This window comes from Microcebus murinus, chromosome 24, assembly GCF_040939455.1.
Source record: "Microcebus murinus isolate Inina chromosome 24, M.murinus_Inina_mat1.0, whole genome shotgun sequence".
Lineage (NCBI taxonomy): Eukaryota > Metazoa > Chordata > Mammalia > Primates > Cheirogaleidae > Microcebus > Microcebus murinus.
In genome coordinates, this window is record NC_134127.1 from 2597161 (window position 1) to 2613739 (window position 16579).

The 16579-nt window shown below is 40.5% G+C and overlaps 1 protein-coding gene across 2 annotated transcripts in view; it reads right to left on the reverse strand.

The window, feature by feature from the left end:
* Positions 1-16579, reverse strand: part of LOC105878171 (disintegrin and metalloproteinase domain-containing protein 18) — a 101541-nt gene that overhangs the window by 59792 nt on the left and 25170 nt on the right. For both annotated transcript variants that reach the window (XM_012777442.3, XM_012777440.3), the window contains exon 7: positions 3629-3694. In XM_012777442.3, coding sequence (XP_012632896.1) covers positions 3629-3694 — 66 coding nt within the window. The remainder of the gene's footprint in view (positions 1-3628; positions 3695-16579) is intronic.

Below are 16579 nucleotides of genomic sequence, written 5' to 3' on the forward strand. Positions count from 1 at the left end.
AGAAAGAAAATGCTGTCCCTTAAATTTGGCAAGTTATTGAAAAGATATGGACTCATGTTTGGGCCTAATAAATATATTTGATTTTAGAATTATATTTGGAAAATGCTTAATACCTCTGTGAAATTACCAATTTTACAAATTGAAAATAAGGAAGCCTACAAAATCTTAGAAATTGTTATGACTTGCTCACTCACAATTACAATATAGGATGAGTGCTTATAGGTGCTGATTTTAAAAACTAATGTAAAATTAATGATGTATTTCTATTGACTGAATTAAAAATTAAATATATTTTAAAGAAATGTTTCCTTTTTCACTAAAAAATACTGTATCTGGTAGGTGTTAGATATGTGAAATATATTCTTCTGCAAGATACAAATAAAAAATAGTCATTTAGGACAATCTCTTTGTGAATACCCAAGATAATCAAATAATAGAAACGTAATTTCTTATACCAAATGTCATAACACCTTGGATGGTATTGCTAACTCCAAAGGTTTATATTATAAAGACAAATTTGTCAACATATAAGAAAGAGATAACAATGCTTCATTATTAGGAACGAATACATATCATCGAAATATGACAAGCCAAACTGACACAATTGAAAAAACTTAAGAAACTCACAATAATAGTTTTAACACATTAACCCAATTCTTTCAGTAACTGATAGAACCTGAGAACAAATTTAGCAACATATAAACCCTGAAGAACATTGCTAAACTATTTGTTTAATCTCATTAACATGTATAGAGCTCTGCAGAAGGTAATATACAATACAGGTATACCTCATTTTATTGCGCTTTGCTTTATTGCCCTTTGCAGACATTGCATTTTCTACAAATGGAAGTTTTCTGGCAACTGTGTTGTTGAGCAAGTCTATGGGTGCCACTTTCCCAGCATAACTCACTCTGTGCCTCTGTGTCACAATTTTTTAACAATAATATTTTTAAATTAAGGTATGTACATTGTTTTCTAAGACACAATGCTACTGAACACTTAGATGACATATATTGTAAACATACATTTTTTTTTGCATTGGGAAAGCAAAAACTTTGTGTGGCTTTATTGAGATTATGTGCTTTATTGTGATGGTCTGAAACTTAACCTGCAATATCTCTAACATATGTCTACAACAAGGCAAAATCTAATAAATCTTTTCAAATGTGTACAAAATATTTACAAAATTGACCATATGCTAGGATGCAAAGGAAATCAAATATTAATACATTTCAATACATATACACAATTCAGAGTACTTTTTTTTTTTTACCAGTGTGGAGTAAATGAACAACAAAAATATATTAAGGATTCTCATTTTTTTTAAATCTAAGCAGTACAATTTTAAATTAATCAAGAGTTAAATACACAAACACATAGAAAATATTTTTTTAAATCTATTTTTTAATTTTTTTTGTTTGAGACAGAGTCTCACTTTGTTGCCCAGGCTAGAGTGAGTTCCGTGGCGTCAGCCTAGCTCACAGCAACCTCAAACTCCTGGGCTCAAGCGATCCTCCTGCCTCAGCCTCCCAAGTAGCTGGTACTACAGGCATGCACCACTATGCTCGGCTCATTTTTTTCTATATATATTAGTTGGCCAATTAATTTCTTTCTATTTATAGTAGAGACGGGGTCTCGCTCTTGCTCAGGCTGGTTTCGAACTCCTGACCTCGAGCAATCCGCCCGCCTCGGCCTCCCAGAGTGCTGGGATGACAGGCGTGAGCCACTGCGCCCGGCCTTTAAATTTACTTTTAATGAAAATAAGACAAAGTGAGATTTGTCTTATAAAGCTACTTTATTTCTGGCCACTGCCACAGACTGCTACCTGGTTGGATCCCAGTCCTTCCTGGAGTCTGTGTGGAGGCACTGCACCAGACAATGGGCAAGTGCAGACTGGGCAGAGCTCTCAGGGGCGTGGTACCAGGTTGGTACCAGGCTGGGGAGGGAGAGGACTAGCTAGAGGCGCCCTTGCATGTCCTGTGACTGGAAGCCAAGCACCCCTCCCCTGCAGCATGATGGGATCTCAGCAAGGGAACTGACTGGGGAGCAGCAGGCTCTTGACCTGGGGGGACTTTGGGCAGCTGCTCTGGCAGGTCATGGGTGAGGTGGGAAGAATTCCCACCTCCCACTCCAGTGGTCCTTGGACCACTGGAACGGACCCCCGCCCACATCACTGGGCATCCACGCTGGCCCCAGTCTGGAGTCTGCAGAACTGTTGCGGTAACCCGTACAGTTTGTGTTACAGCTCTTGACCAGGAAAGAACCCAGGGGCACACGAAGAGTCGGAGAGCAGCCTTTATTCCTCTGACAGGCTCAGCACACCTAGCGTTACAGCCCTCTGCCTGTCTTCCGATCTTCTGACTCTTCTGTCCCCCTTCCTTGGTCTCCTCCTGCTTTTATACCCTTGGTAGGGCTCAAAAAGCATCCAATCAACTACAAGCTTTAACATCCAATCAACATAAAGCTTTAACATCCAATCAACAACAGGCTTTGACATCCAATCAAAAACAGTGGGTTTCAAAAATTACCCAGTCAGGATCACCCAAGCAGTGTGATCATGCCGGAAACAGGCAGCCACACGTGGGCCTGGGGGCATTCTGGCACACAGGCCCATGACTCTCTGCCATTGGGGCTGGCCCCAGCAGTGTGCCCTCCAACTAGCCACGCCAACGCTGGCCCTGGCCCGCGGAGATGCGGAGTGACGGGGAGGCGGCAAGTGGCCGCGTCCCGGCGCCTGACATTTTCCGTGTCAGAACAGCCTGCCACATGCTTGGTTGGCCGTGACTTCGCCATCCAGGCCCCAACTGCATCCAGCCGGCTCAGCCCTGAGCACACCCTCCATGTCAGATCAGCACACCCGACCCACACAGCCCCGCTTCAGGCTCCTTCCGAATCCTGGCTCTGAAGTTCTCACCCCAGAGCCTGAGGCTTTGCCTCTGCGCTCCCAGAGCTCCTGCCAGGCCCAGGGGACACCATCCTCAAGACTCCAGAGCTGCACCTGGACCACAAGACTCCAGCCCAGAGCCTCCACCACCCCTGCGGGGCCAGAGGAACTGCTCCAAAGTCCAGGGCCCCACCAGGGACACCCCAACCTCGAGCCACCAGTACACCATGACCTAGTTCAAGCAAATGCCCACAGCCTGGGAGCCCACGGCCACTGTGTAGATACCATCAACAGCTGCTACTGTTCACCTCTGTGGGGAGACACTGGGTAGAGAAACACTCACAACAGCAGCCTCAGTGAAGAGGGTCTTGCCTGGCTCCCAAATTGAACATCCTACAACTATCTGGTAGACAACACTATACCCAGCACAGAGAGTATTCAGCACAGGCTTGAGCAGAGGCAATCATAGGCTAACAGAGAAAACGAGAACAGCTGGTTACATGCTTTATGCCCAGTCCTCTGCCACGCCCACATTCCAAGGCAGAGGAGAAGGGAAGGCAGGAAGGGAGGGAGCAGGAAGGGAGGGAGCAGGGAGGGAGCAGGGAGGGAGCAAGGAAGGAGAGAGGAGATGAGAGGGAAGAAACTGAGGAAAGGGAAGGAAGAAAAGTAGGAAAGAGGGGAGAAGGAGCATGGGAAGGAGGAGGGGGGAGAAGGCAGGAAGGCAAGAAGGAAAGTTGTACTTACCAAAGCTTTCTCCACTATAATGTGCACTTCTAGATATTGGGGTAATAGTTTTGAAAAAAATTGTTTCTGGAAAAACAACAACAAGGGATTTACCAAATGTATCAGATTTGTTAAGAGCAAAAGGTAACATGCAAATAAGGCAAGAAAATGCACATAAAACACGAGGACTTAAATATAAAAATTGCAAAGTAGAAAATTTCACTGGGCGAAACATATTCCAGGCTTAGAAGTTTTCCAATGAGGCTGCTAAAATAATGTAGGAGTCTAAAGTGTTCTCTGTTAGCATCAAATGAGAAAGAGAATGTAAAGACACACAGCTGTTGTCTTCCTCAGAAGACAAGTCTGCTCCACCAATGGACACTTGAGAATTCCTCACCGAATGTCTTCTCAAAGACTCTGGTAACACCAACTTTGGCATGCTGGAAATCATGCATTTATTCAGTACAAAATGTAGGACATGTTTGATAACTCACAGGAATTCAGTAAATAGTGTGATTTGCCTATTAATCACATGGGTGCACAGGGAAGAACAGAATGCAAAATAGCAGAAATAATTCGAAAGCTCCAGAGCATAGGCCTTGTACCCCATTTGATGTGGTACAAAAATTCTTGACTGTGCCAAAACAGGTACTTACAAATCATCAAGTTATTACCTCATCACTGAGCACTTTACTGGTGATCTTTACATGAGCTATAGTTCTATCATACTGTACTGATCACCAAATATAAGAGTAAAGAGAGTGCAAAGATTGACTTTGTCATGGAATAGCCTGGTTTAAGAAAATATTTTCTGCAGTGGCTATACCATTTTCATTTCCACCAGCAATGCATGAAAGATCCAGTTTTTCTACATTTTTACTGGCATTTGATATAATATTTAAAAAAATGTCAGCTGTTCTAATAAATATGTAATAATATATGATAATGGTCTTAATTTACATTTTTCTAAAGGTTAGTTATGATGTACATATTTTCATATGTTTTTAACTCTGGTTTTGCTTTGTTTTTTCCATGTCTATATCCTCTTCTGTAAAATGCCTATTAAGATTTTGCCTATTTTTTAATTGTTTTGTTTTTTTAATGTTGACTTTTGAGAGTTATTTATAGAGTCCAGATATTAGTCCTCAGCCATATTCTCCCTGTCAGTACCTTGTCTTTTCATTATTGTTACCAGGTCTTTTGCACACCAAAACACTTTAATTTTACAAGAGTACAATTCATCTTTTTTTTTCTTTTCTGAATAATGCTTTTGGTGTTATATCTAAGAATTTTATGCCAAACCCTAGGTCCTAAATCATTGTCTATGTTTATTTTAAAACTCTTAGAGTATAAACAGTTGATATTTAAATATTTTGAGTTCATTTTTGTGCATGGTATGAGATTCAAGTTGAAGCTCATCTTATTTCCACAGTATATTCAAGTGTCCCAGTGTCACTTATTTAAAAGACTATCCTTTTTTCATTGAATTGCTTTCATACCATTGAAAATAATCACTTGGGTTTATCTGTGTGGGCCTTTTCTGAGTTCTCCACTTAGACCCATTGATGAATGTGTGTGTCCATCCCTTTATCAATACCACACAGTCTTGAATATTATATATAGTGCATCCTAAAATCCAGTAGAGCAATCAGTCCTACTTCAGTATGCTTTTCAAAATTATTTTAGCTATTTTATTTTCTCAGAAAAGTTGTAAGAATAGCACAGAGTTTCCATATACCTATACCCAATTTTCCCTATTATTAGCATCTTACATTAGATTGGTGTATTTGTCATAATTAAGTAACCAGCTTTTATATTGATACATAATAATTATACATATTTCTAGGGTAAAATATAATGTTTTGACACATGTATACATTGTGAAATGATCAAATGATAGTTATTAGCATATCCATCACCTTACATATTTATCATTTTGTTGTTGTGAGAACATTCAACATTTTCTCTAGCTACTTAAAATATGCAATGCATTATTGTTAGCTGAAGTCACAATATTGTGCAATATCATGTCAGAATTTACTCTTGCTATCCACCTGTAACATTATCATTACACAGTGAACTTATCTGTCTCCTTGAACTGTTTTTGCCTTGAAAGAAAACAGTATTTTCTCTAAGTATACCTATTCCTGCTCTCTTTTGGTTTCCCTTTGCAGTTTATATGTGTTCTTACAGGTGAACTGAGTCTTTGTAGACAGTATAATGTTGGGTCTTTAAAAAATAAAATTCATTCACTCTATGTATTTTAAGTGGAAAATATAATTCACTTAGATTCAAGGTAATCATTGATAGGTAAGGAGTTTGTACCGCTGTATTGTTATTTGTTTTCTTGCCATTTTGTAGAATTTTTTTTTTAATTTTTTCATTTCTTATGATCTTTTGAAGGTTAAGTGATTTTTCTCTATCAGTATGTTTTGATTTCTTGCTTTCTACTTTTAGTGAATCAGTTAAAGGTTTCTGCTCTTTGGTTTTCTAGGGACTTACAAATAACCATCTTATAGTTGTAATAGTTTATTTTAAACAGATACCAGACTAATTTTGATCACAAAATAAGGTAAAAAATCCACTACTCTTTAATGCCATTACTCCCCCATATTTTACATTTTGGATGTCAGAATTTACAACTTTTTAAATTGCATATCCCTTACAGATTATTGTAATTGTTTTTACTTTTATTTGTTTTGCCTTTTAACCTTCCTACTAAGGATGTAAGTGGTTTATGTCTCACAATTACTATGTTAGAGTATTCTAAATTTGTCTGTATTCTTACTTTTAACTGTGAGTTTTATATCTTCAGATGTTTTCACGGTACACTTTAGCATCATTTTCTTTCAGCTGAAGAACTCCTTTTAGCGTATTTTACAATGCAGGTTTGGTTGCAATTAATTACCTCAGCTTTTGCTTGCCTGGGACTTTCTTTATCTCTATTTCATTTCTAAAGAATAACTTTGCTGGGTGCACTATTCTAGACAGGTAGTTTTCTTCTTTCAGCACTTTGAGTATATCAGCCATCTCTCTCTTGGCCTATATGGCTTCTGAAAAATCTACTGCCAGGCATAGTGGAATTCTCTTATGTGTTACTTGATTCTTTTATCTTGCTGCTATCAGGATCCTCAGTTTGTATTGACCTTTTAGAGTTTGATTATGGTATGTCTTGGGATTGCTTTATTTGGTTTGAATCTGATTAGTGAGCTTTGACCTTCCTGTACCTGGAAATATGTATCTTTTTCTGGGTTTGGAAACTTTGCTCTTATTACTTCTTTCAATAAGCTCTCTATCCCTTTTTCATTGCCTAGTCTTTCTTGAATGCAAACAATATGTATATTTTTTCTATTGATGGTGTTCCACAGATCCCATAAGTTTTCCTTGTTTATTCTCATTTTTCTTTTTTTCTCCTCTGTGTAATTTCCAATAGCCTATCATTGAGATCACTGATTCTTCCTTCTGCTTACTCAATTCTGCTGTTGATGCCCTATATTGCCTTTTCCACTTTATTTATTGTACTTTCAGCTCCAGGATTTTTGATTTTTTTAAATTTTAATTTCTCTGTTAATTTTTTCCAACAATTTTTTAAATTTTTCCTCTGCCTTTTTAAAATTTTTCTGAGTTTTCTTAAAACAGCTATTTTGAATTCTTTGTCTGCCAGATTGCTTGTCTTCATGTCATTGGATCAGTTGCTGGCACCTTGTTTTATCACTTTAGTAAGGCCATATTTCCTATGCTAGTCTTATTCCTTATAGACATTTATGTCTGTCTATACATTGGCCAATTAAGTATTTATTATAGTCTTTGAACTCTGGGTTTGGTTGTGACTTTTCTTTCAGTGGGCTTATGTAGAAATTCCGAGTGGACTGACTGTTGTGATATATTTCAGCACTAGAGGGTGCCATAAGTCCAGGATAAGTACACACCTAATGATGTGTAAAGTCTAAACTGAATGGGCACATGGGAGATCCACAAGGAGCAGCCAGGCCTTATAAATGAGCGTCAGCTGGGTTCTCAAGTTCAGAGGATCTATAAAGTGTGCTTCTTGCAGTGTGGTGCCTATAAATAGCCTCTTTGCTGTGACACCTCCTCCAGCAGTAATGAGCCACTTCCTAGTTTCATGCACTGACTGTATTAGCCCTTTCTGTCTCTATCTGGCCTCAGTTGGTTAAGCCCCACCGATGCTTGTGGTGTTCACTGTGGGACAATTCAGGGGCAAGTCACCTGTAGAGAGACCCAGAATGGTATGGAAGCTGAATGCCCATCTCCAGCTTACTCATTTCAGTGTAGTGTCCAAGGGTACTTTCTACATGTGTACGACGGGGGAAGGGACATTGTGGTCACAGATAACTGATAACCCTTACTGCCTACTGGTAGTTTTACTTATTTCTGCAGTCCTAAGGGGCTTATGACTTGCATGTTCAGGTTACTTTAGCTCTTGTGAAGGTAGTTTTATGCATAAATAGCTATTCAAACAGATGTTTTAGTGAGGGTAAATTGCTGAAGAGACCTACTCTGCTGTCTTGATCTACCTCCTCTATATTTTAGCTATTTTATTTCCTTTGACTTTCCATATAGCTTCCGGAACAATGTTATATATAGCTACAAAATTTCTTGCTGGGATTTTGTAGGAGTTATGTGTAAGCGATATATCAATTTTAAAACTATGAAATGTTTCTTATGCTGAGTTTCCCAATCCATGAACATGTTATCTGTCTCTGTTTATATCTTATTTGATTTATTGCATCAGTATTTTTAGTTTTCAATATGTAAAGCCTGAACATGTTTTGCTAGATATTTACATTTTTCATTTTTCAGTGCTTATAAATATTTTAATTTTTATTTACAGTTTCTACATATTCATTGCTAGTTTATTGAAGTACAGTGGATTTTAGTATGTTGATCTAGTATTTTGTGACTTTACTGATTTCACTTATTAGTTCTAGAACATTTTTTATAATCTTTGTGATTTTTACAGAGACAATTACATCATCTACAAAGAGGGGCATTTTTATATATTCCTTTCTGATCCATGTACTTTTAATTTCCTTGTATTTCCTTAATGTCTTGCCTAAGAATCCAGTCCTATGTTAAATAAGGTTGGAGAGAGTGGACATCCTTGCCTTGTACCAAATTTTAAGAGGAAACCACTCAGCCTTTCATTTTAAGTATTAAATTTGCTGTAGGTTTTTGTAAATGGCATTTATCAAATAGAAAAAACTTGTCTCAGCATTGCTGGGAGTATGTATCCTGAATGCATGTTGAATTTTGTCCTGCTCTTTTGCCAAATCAACAGAAAAGAACATGTGAGTTTTCTTCTTTAACCTAGTAATGTGGTGGATTATTTTGGTTGATTTCAAATAGTGAACCAGACTTCCAGTTCTGGAATAAACATCACTAGTTCATTATGTACAGTCTTTTTATAAATTGCTGAATAATTTTTGAGAATATTTTGTTTAGAATTTTTGCATCTATATTCAAGTGATGTATTGATCTGTAGTTTGTCTGCTTTGCACAGTCTGTATCTTATTCTAGTATCAGGGTGATACTGTCCTCACAAAATTGTGTTCATTCCTCTTCAATTGTCTGGAGAAATTATATAGAAGTGACATTATTTCTTCTCTTAATATTTATTAGAAATTTAATACAAAACCATCTAGACCAGAGAGATTGTATTTGAGTTTTCTAATTAAAAAATTCAATCTTTTAATTGTTACAGGACTATTCAAGTTGTTTCTTTACTGTTGGTTGAGTTTTGGTAGTCTGTCATTTTCAAGATACTGGCCCATTTCATCTACATTGTCAAATTTATGTACCTAAAGTTGTTTGTAATATTCCTTGGTTATATTTTTATGTCCACAGTGATATCTCCATTTAATTCTTTATATTAATAATTTACTTGTTTCTTCTCCCATTTTTTCTTCGCTAGTCTTGTTACAGGTTTATACATCTTATTGGTATTTTCAAAGACCCATTTTTTCCCATTGATTTTTCTCTATTTTGATTTTAAATTCACTGATGTTTGCTAAATCTTTATTAGCTTGTTTTTTTGCTTCTGCTTGTTTTGAATTCATTTTGCTATTTCTTTCTAATATCTTGAAATGAGAAGTCAACTATTGCTTAGAGATTTCTCTTATTTTCTGATATAAGCATTTAATGCTATAAATTGTCCTCTTACCAAGGCTTTAACTATTTCCCATAAATGTTTACCTATTCTATTTTCACTTTTACTTTGTTGAGTACAAGTTTTTTGTTTTCCTTAAAACTTTCTTTTTGACCAACCTGTTAGTTAGAAGTACATTGTTTTCAATAGAATACAAGGGCTGTCTGGAAAGAATCTAGCCATTGTTAATATGCAATTTTCATATTACGTGGCTGGACACTTTCCTGACAGCTCCCGTTTATATTTGCATCTTTTTCTTTTAACCTATGTGCTTCCTTATATTGAAAACAATTTCCTATAGATGGTATTTGAATTATTTTTTTAAATCCACTTTGCCAATCATATCTTGGTAATTGGTGTATTTAGTCTAGTTGTATTTAATGTAATTATTGATATGTTAGGGCTCTAATCTGCCATGTCATTACTTTTTTCTCTTTTTTCACTCTGGTTTAAACTTGTCTATTTTTTTCCTATGGTGTTATACTTGAAAATTTTTGAGAGTCAATATTCATTTATCCATAATGGATTTTTGAGTATATGTCTTTACATGGAGTTTTTCAAATGATGGCCTTAGGTATTATACCTAATTTATTACAGTCTACTGGGATTGACAATTTACCAATTTGAATAAGATGTAGAAAAGTTACTCTCCTGCCTTTAAACAACCTTTACCCTTTCTTTATGATATAGTTTTAAACATTTGTTTAATATCTAACAGTTGTTACATATTCCCTTTATGCACATTGAGAATCACATCAGACAATATTATAATTATTTATATTTTCTTACTATATGCTGAAGCTTTCTTTTTTTCCAATTATTTCAAGTATGTTCATAATGAACCCATTTTGAAACATTTCGACACATGCTGACACATTTTGTAACTATCTTAAATACTTGTCAAATATTTCAACATTTATGTCATATCAGTATTGGCATATGTTAATTGTCTTCTTTTATTCAAGTTGAGATTTTCCTGATTCTTGGTGTAACAAGAATTTTTAATTGTATCCTGGACATGCTGAGTATTATGAGTCTCTGAGTCATATTTAAACACTGCTTGGCAGGAGTAAAACACTGGTGAAGCTGGCTGGTAGTTGCCTCATTACTATTAGATGGTGGTAGAAGTTCAGTTTCCCAACTCAGCCTCCATTGACAAGCCAAGCCTCTGCTGATATCATCTGTGTTTGGAAAGGGCTTGTGCCTATGTCTTCTCCTGATCTGATTACTATGGCACTTCTTGGAAGTGGGGCTTGTTATCATTAGGAGGTAGCAAACATCCAGGCTTCCACTCATGTTCCTGTGACAATGCCCCAGCAGGAAGTGGGAGAGCTTCCTCACAGGAGGTGTAAGTGGAGGGTGGAGATGGAGGTAGAGGATGAAGGTGGAAATGAAGGTGAAGGTGCAGGGTGGAGGCAGAGGTGCAGGGTGGAGGTGGATGTGGAGGGTGGAGGGTGGAGAGTAGAGGTGGAGGTGAAGAGTGGAGGGTGGCAAGTGGAGGTGGAGGTGCAGGGTGTAGGTGGATGGTGTAGGTGGAGGGTGTAGGTGTAGGTGGAGAGTGGAGGTGGAGGATGGAGGGTGGAAGTAGAGGTGGAGTTGGAGGGTGGAGATGGAGGTGGAGGTGGAGGTGGAGGGTGGAGGTGGAGGTGGATGGTGGAGAGTAGAGGTGGAGGTAGAGGGTGGAGGGTGGAAGTGGAAGGTGGAGGTGGATGGTGGAGAGTGGAGGTGGAGGTGGGGGGTGGAAGTGGAGGTGGAGGGTGGAGGGTGGAAGTGGAGGTGGAGGTGGAGGTAGAGGGTGGAAGTGGAGGTGGAGGTGGATGGTGGAGAGTGGAGGTGGAGGTGGAGGGTGGAGGTGGAGGGTGGAGGTGGAGGTGGAGGATGGAGGGTAGAAGTGGAAGTGGAGGTGGAGGGTGGAAGTGAAAGTGGAGGTGGAGGATGGAGGTGGAGGTGCAGGGTGGAGGTGGAGGATGGAGAGTGGAGGTGGAGGATGGAGGGTGGAAGTAGAGGTGGAGTTGGAGGGTGGAGATGGAGGTGGAGGTGGAGGTGGAGGGTGGAGGTGGAGGTGGATGGTGGAGAGTAGAGGTGGAGGTAGAGGGTGGAGGGTGGAAGTGGAAGGTGGAGGTGGATGGTGGAGAGTGGAGGTGGAGGTGGGGGGTGGAAGTGGAGGTGGAGGGTGGAGGGTGGAAGTGGAGGTGGAGGTGGAGGTAGAGGGTGGAAGTGGAGGTGGAGGTGGATGGTGGAGAGTGGAGGTGGAGGTGGGGGGTGGAAGTGGAGGTGGAGGGTGGAGGGTGGAAGTGGAGGTGGAGGTGGAGGTAGAGGGTGGAAGTGGAGGTGGAGGTGGATGGTGGAGAGTGGAGGTGGAGGTGGAGGGTGGAGGTGGAGGGTAGAGGTGGAGGTGGAGGATGGAGGGTAGAAGTGGAAGTGGAGGTGGAGGGTGGAAGTGAAAGTGGAGGTGGAGGGTGGAGGTGGAGGTGCAGGGTGGAGGTGGAGGATGGAGAGTGGAGGTGGAGGATGGAGGGTGGAAGTAGAGGTGGAGTTGGAGGGTGGAGATGGAGGTGGAGGTGGAGGTGGAGGGTGGAGGTGGAGGTGGATGGTGGAGAGTAGAGGTGGAGGTAGAGGGTGGAGGGTGGAAGTGGAAGGTGGAGGTGGATGGTGGAGAGTGGAGGTGGAGGTGGGGGGTGGAAGTGGAGGTGGAGGGTGGAGGGTGGAAGTGGAGGTGGAGGTGGAGGTAGAGGGTGGAAGTGGAGGTGGAGGTGGATGGTGGAGAGTGGAGGGTGGAGGTGGAGGGTGGAGGTGGAGGGTGGAGGTGGAGGTGGAGGATGGAGGGTAGAAGTGGAAGTGGAGGTGGAGGGTGGAAGTGAAAGTGGAGGTGGAGGGTGGAGGGTGGAGGTGGAGGTGCAGGGTGGAGGTGGAGGATGGAGGGTGGAGGTGGAGGATGGAGGGTGGAGATGGAGGGTAGAGGGTGGAGATGGAGGGTGGAGGGTGGAGATGGAGGGTGGAGATGGAGGGTGGAGGTGGATGATGGAGGGTGGAGGTGGAGGTGGAGGTGGAGGGTGAGGGTGGAAGTGGAGGTGGAGGTGGAGGGTGGAGAGTGGAGGTGGAGGGTGGAGGTGGAGGGTGGAGGTGGAGGGTGGAAGTGGAGGTGGAGGTGGAGGGTGGAGAGTGGAGGTGGAGGGTGGAGGTGGAGGGTGGAGGTGGAGGGTGGAGGTGGAGGGTGGAAGTGGAGGTGGAGGGTGGAGCGTGGAGGGTGAGGGTGGATGGTGGAGGGTGGAGGTGGAGGGTGGAAGTGGAGGTGGAGGTGGAGCATGGAGGATGAGGGTAGAGGGTGAGGGTGGAGGGTGGAAGTGGAGGTGGAGGGTGGAGCGTGGAGGGTGAGGGTGGATGGTGGAGGGTGGAGGTGGAGGGTGGAAGTGGAGGTGGAGGTGGAGGGTGAGGGTGAGGGTCGAGGGTGGAAGTGGAGGTGGAGGTGGAGCATGGAGGATGAGGGTAGAGGGTGAGGGTGGAGGGTGGAAGTGGAGGTGGAGGTGGAGCGTGGAGGATGAGGGTAGAGGGTGAGGGTGGAGGTGGAGTTGGAGGTGGAAGGCTGGGGTTGAAGCTCAGGCCTTCACACACACATCAGGCTAAGAGGTATTGTCACTTTCAACTTCAATGAAGGTACAGCTGTTCATTTGACCTTCTATGATACTATCTGAGCATAGATAAGTGGGTTTGTCTTTACCTCTCTCTGAGAGTATAAGGCTTGGCTCCTCACTTGGCCTTTGCTGAAAGAAGTGACTAAAGGAACATCATTTTTCCTTCCTTGTTTACAAGAGTTTAATGATTATTGTTTAAAAGTTTGTGTTTTGTATACTGTCCCTTTCCCAGAACTTTCACTGTAAAGAGCACTTTTTTCTTGGGACATTTTGTCTCCACCAATTGGCATTTTCAAATCATGTGCTGCTTCTGTGCCCAGTCCAGTGCATAGGAGGTGGAAAAAAAACAACAAAAAAACATAGAACTAACTAACTGCCATATTGTTCCTTGTGCATATTGGTCACTAGCTTGCCTGCTTTGTTCTGTCCAACTTAGTAGTGTTCTTAAGTTTGTCTCATATGCAATGTCTAGGATTTTTAAGGTAGACTTTCTGGGGGAAATAGGGAGAGTGTGTCTTCCTTGTGCTGTCCAGATCCATAGCCCTCAAAAGCTTGAAGTTATTTTGATTCTGTGGGTTGGATGAGACATCTAAATTATCATTTAAATTAATTCTATATTTAAGGTATCTAATAACAGTCACATAAAATTGATATTCTTTAACTGTTAATTTTGTTTTCAGCTATTCTGAAAGAAATTTTAGCTATTTCTATTTGTGGATTGAATTAAGAGCTATGGCTTCAGTCTTTGTACATGTAAGATTGAATTTGAATATGAGTAAAATATTAGAAAATCAATATCTGATAATACATAACAAGTCATGACTGAAAGAGTGATATGTAAAAAAACCTGGATCTATACAAATTCAAGTATCATCTTTAGGCATAGCATTTACAAAAAACATTTTTTTTTAATGTAAAATAGATACAGATGCTTCCTTGGCATATTTGTAATTGCTGGTTTTCAGATAGTCAGGTATATGATGCTGATTTCTACAGTGGACAGTAAATATTTTCAGACGTGTACACAGCCATCCTCAAATTTCTTGAGCAATTACATTATAATAGTAATTTTTTATTAATCACTTTAATTTTTAGCTCCCTGCTGCCAAAACTATTTACTGGAGAAAAGAAAAAAAAAGCAGTCCTCTCTGGTTTTTGGTTTCAGATCACCAATATGGAAAACTAGAAAAAGCATTTTTTTCTACATGTACAGCAGGGAGAAAGGTGGACAAATGCATACCAATGATTTTTATTGAATCCATAAACTGCATAAACTGCCTAAACCCACTTCTTCTAACTCATTCATGATACAAAAGGCTTAATCTTCAGTGAAAAGGGCAAAGAGACTTGCAGCTGAAAGGCACAGGAGAAACCCCTTACCCCTGGGAAAGGGACAGAAAGCTGGGAAGGAATACCTGCTGGGCCCTGGGCCCTCTGTAGAGCTGGGAAGGAATACCTGCTGGGCCCTGGGCCCTCTGTAGAGCTGGGAAGGAATACCTGCTGGGCCCTGCATTACGTCTGGAGGAGAAGGGTAGGGACACGTGTGAGCAGGACATCCCAAACCACACATCATAATACCTGCCTAATGTCAGTGGAAAATCAGAAAATGCCCCTGTTCTCTGCCCCATGCCAACTCCATGTCCCTTGCTAAAAGGTGTCAAGAAGAAATAACAGTGGCGATAGGCCGGGTGCGGTGGCTCACGCCTGTAATCCTAGCACTCTGGGAGGCCCAGATGGGAGGATTGCTCGAGGTCAGGAGTTCGAAACCAGCCTGAGCAAGAGTGAGACCCCCGTCTCTACTATAAATAGAAAGAAATTAATTGGCCAACTAATATATATAGAAAAAATTAGCTGGGTGTAGTGGTGCATGCCTGTAGTCCCAGCTACGGGAGGCTGAGGCAGGAGGATCGCTTGAGCCCAGGAGTCTGAGGTTACTGTGCGCTAGGCTAACGCCATGGCACTCACTCTAGCCTGGGCAACAAAGCGAGACTCTGTCTCCAACAACAACAACAACAATAACAATAACAAACCAATGGAGATAGAAGAGGGTTCCAAAAGAGAGAAATTTTGTTTGCAAAGACACAAGACAAAGCCGAGCGAGGAAACCCGAAGCCAAGAAAGAAACAAGCATCCCTATAACAAATTATCCCCCACCATAAACACAAGTTGTCACTAGAGAAATGTGAAGCCTGTGATACACTGAGTGACTCCAGCAATGACAAACTTCACACAGCCCTGTCTTCTGACTAGATCAACATAAACTTTCAAACAAATGACTTAGCAGAAGAAAAGATGAACTCATCTCTAAGCCTAAAACATAACTCTTAATAATTTAGTAGTTACTGCCATATGCAATGTCTGGCTTTCAATCAAACAAGGAAGGGAAATACGTGGAGACGAGAACAAACACAGTTTGGAAGACATAAGCAATCATGAAAATCAGGCTGGTACCTTGAACAGGTTGTGGAAGTATCAGAAAGGGAATTTATTTAAAGCAACTTTAATTAATTTGTTAAAGGTTGTCATGGAAAAGATCACACAACATGCAAGATCAGAAATAATAAGTTCAACATCAAATACCTCTTTTGATCCAAGACAGAAAGGAGTTGGCTGTTCCTATCCATGTGTATTTAAAAATCATATTTTATTTTATCGATTACACTGACATTTTGTTATTAATAAGATGTTAGTTACTCTGAAATTGGAAAGGATTGAAGAAAGAGAAAGGGGTTCTCTCTGCTTGCCTCTGAGAGATATTTGTTATCACAATTTTCTCACCTACTTCTAGGCAACATTAATGACAGTCAAAGTAAATAGTGAAAGTTTGCTAAACATATTTTGGATGACTTTAATAAAATTATTAATAAAAATGTATCACTGAAAAATGAAAATTGTAGAACAAAGCTTAAAAATCTCTTATAAGGAAGATGCCGTGACAACAGACATAAACTACAAATTCCTTGCCAAAAAATATATCCAAAACAGAAATTTTAAAGAAAACAAATTGACCTCATAGACATCTGTAGGACCTTACACAATGCAACTGAATAATGTACAATGTCAAATATATTACCAAAACATGATGAAATTCAGTTAAAAATCAATACCAAAAAGATAGTTAGATAATGTCCAAATATGCATACTTCTAAAGGTACCACAGGTCAATGGAGGATA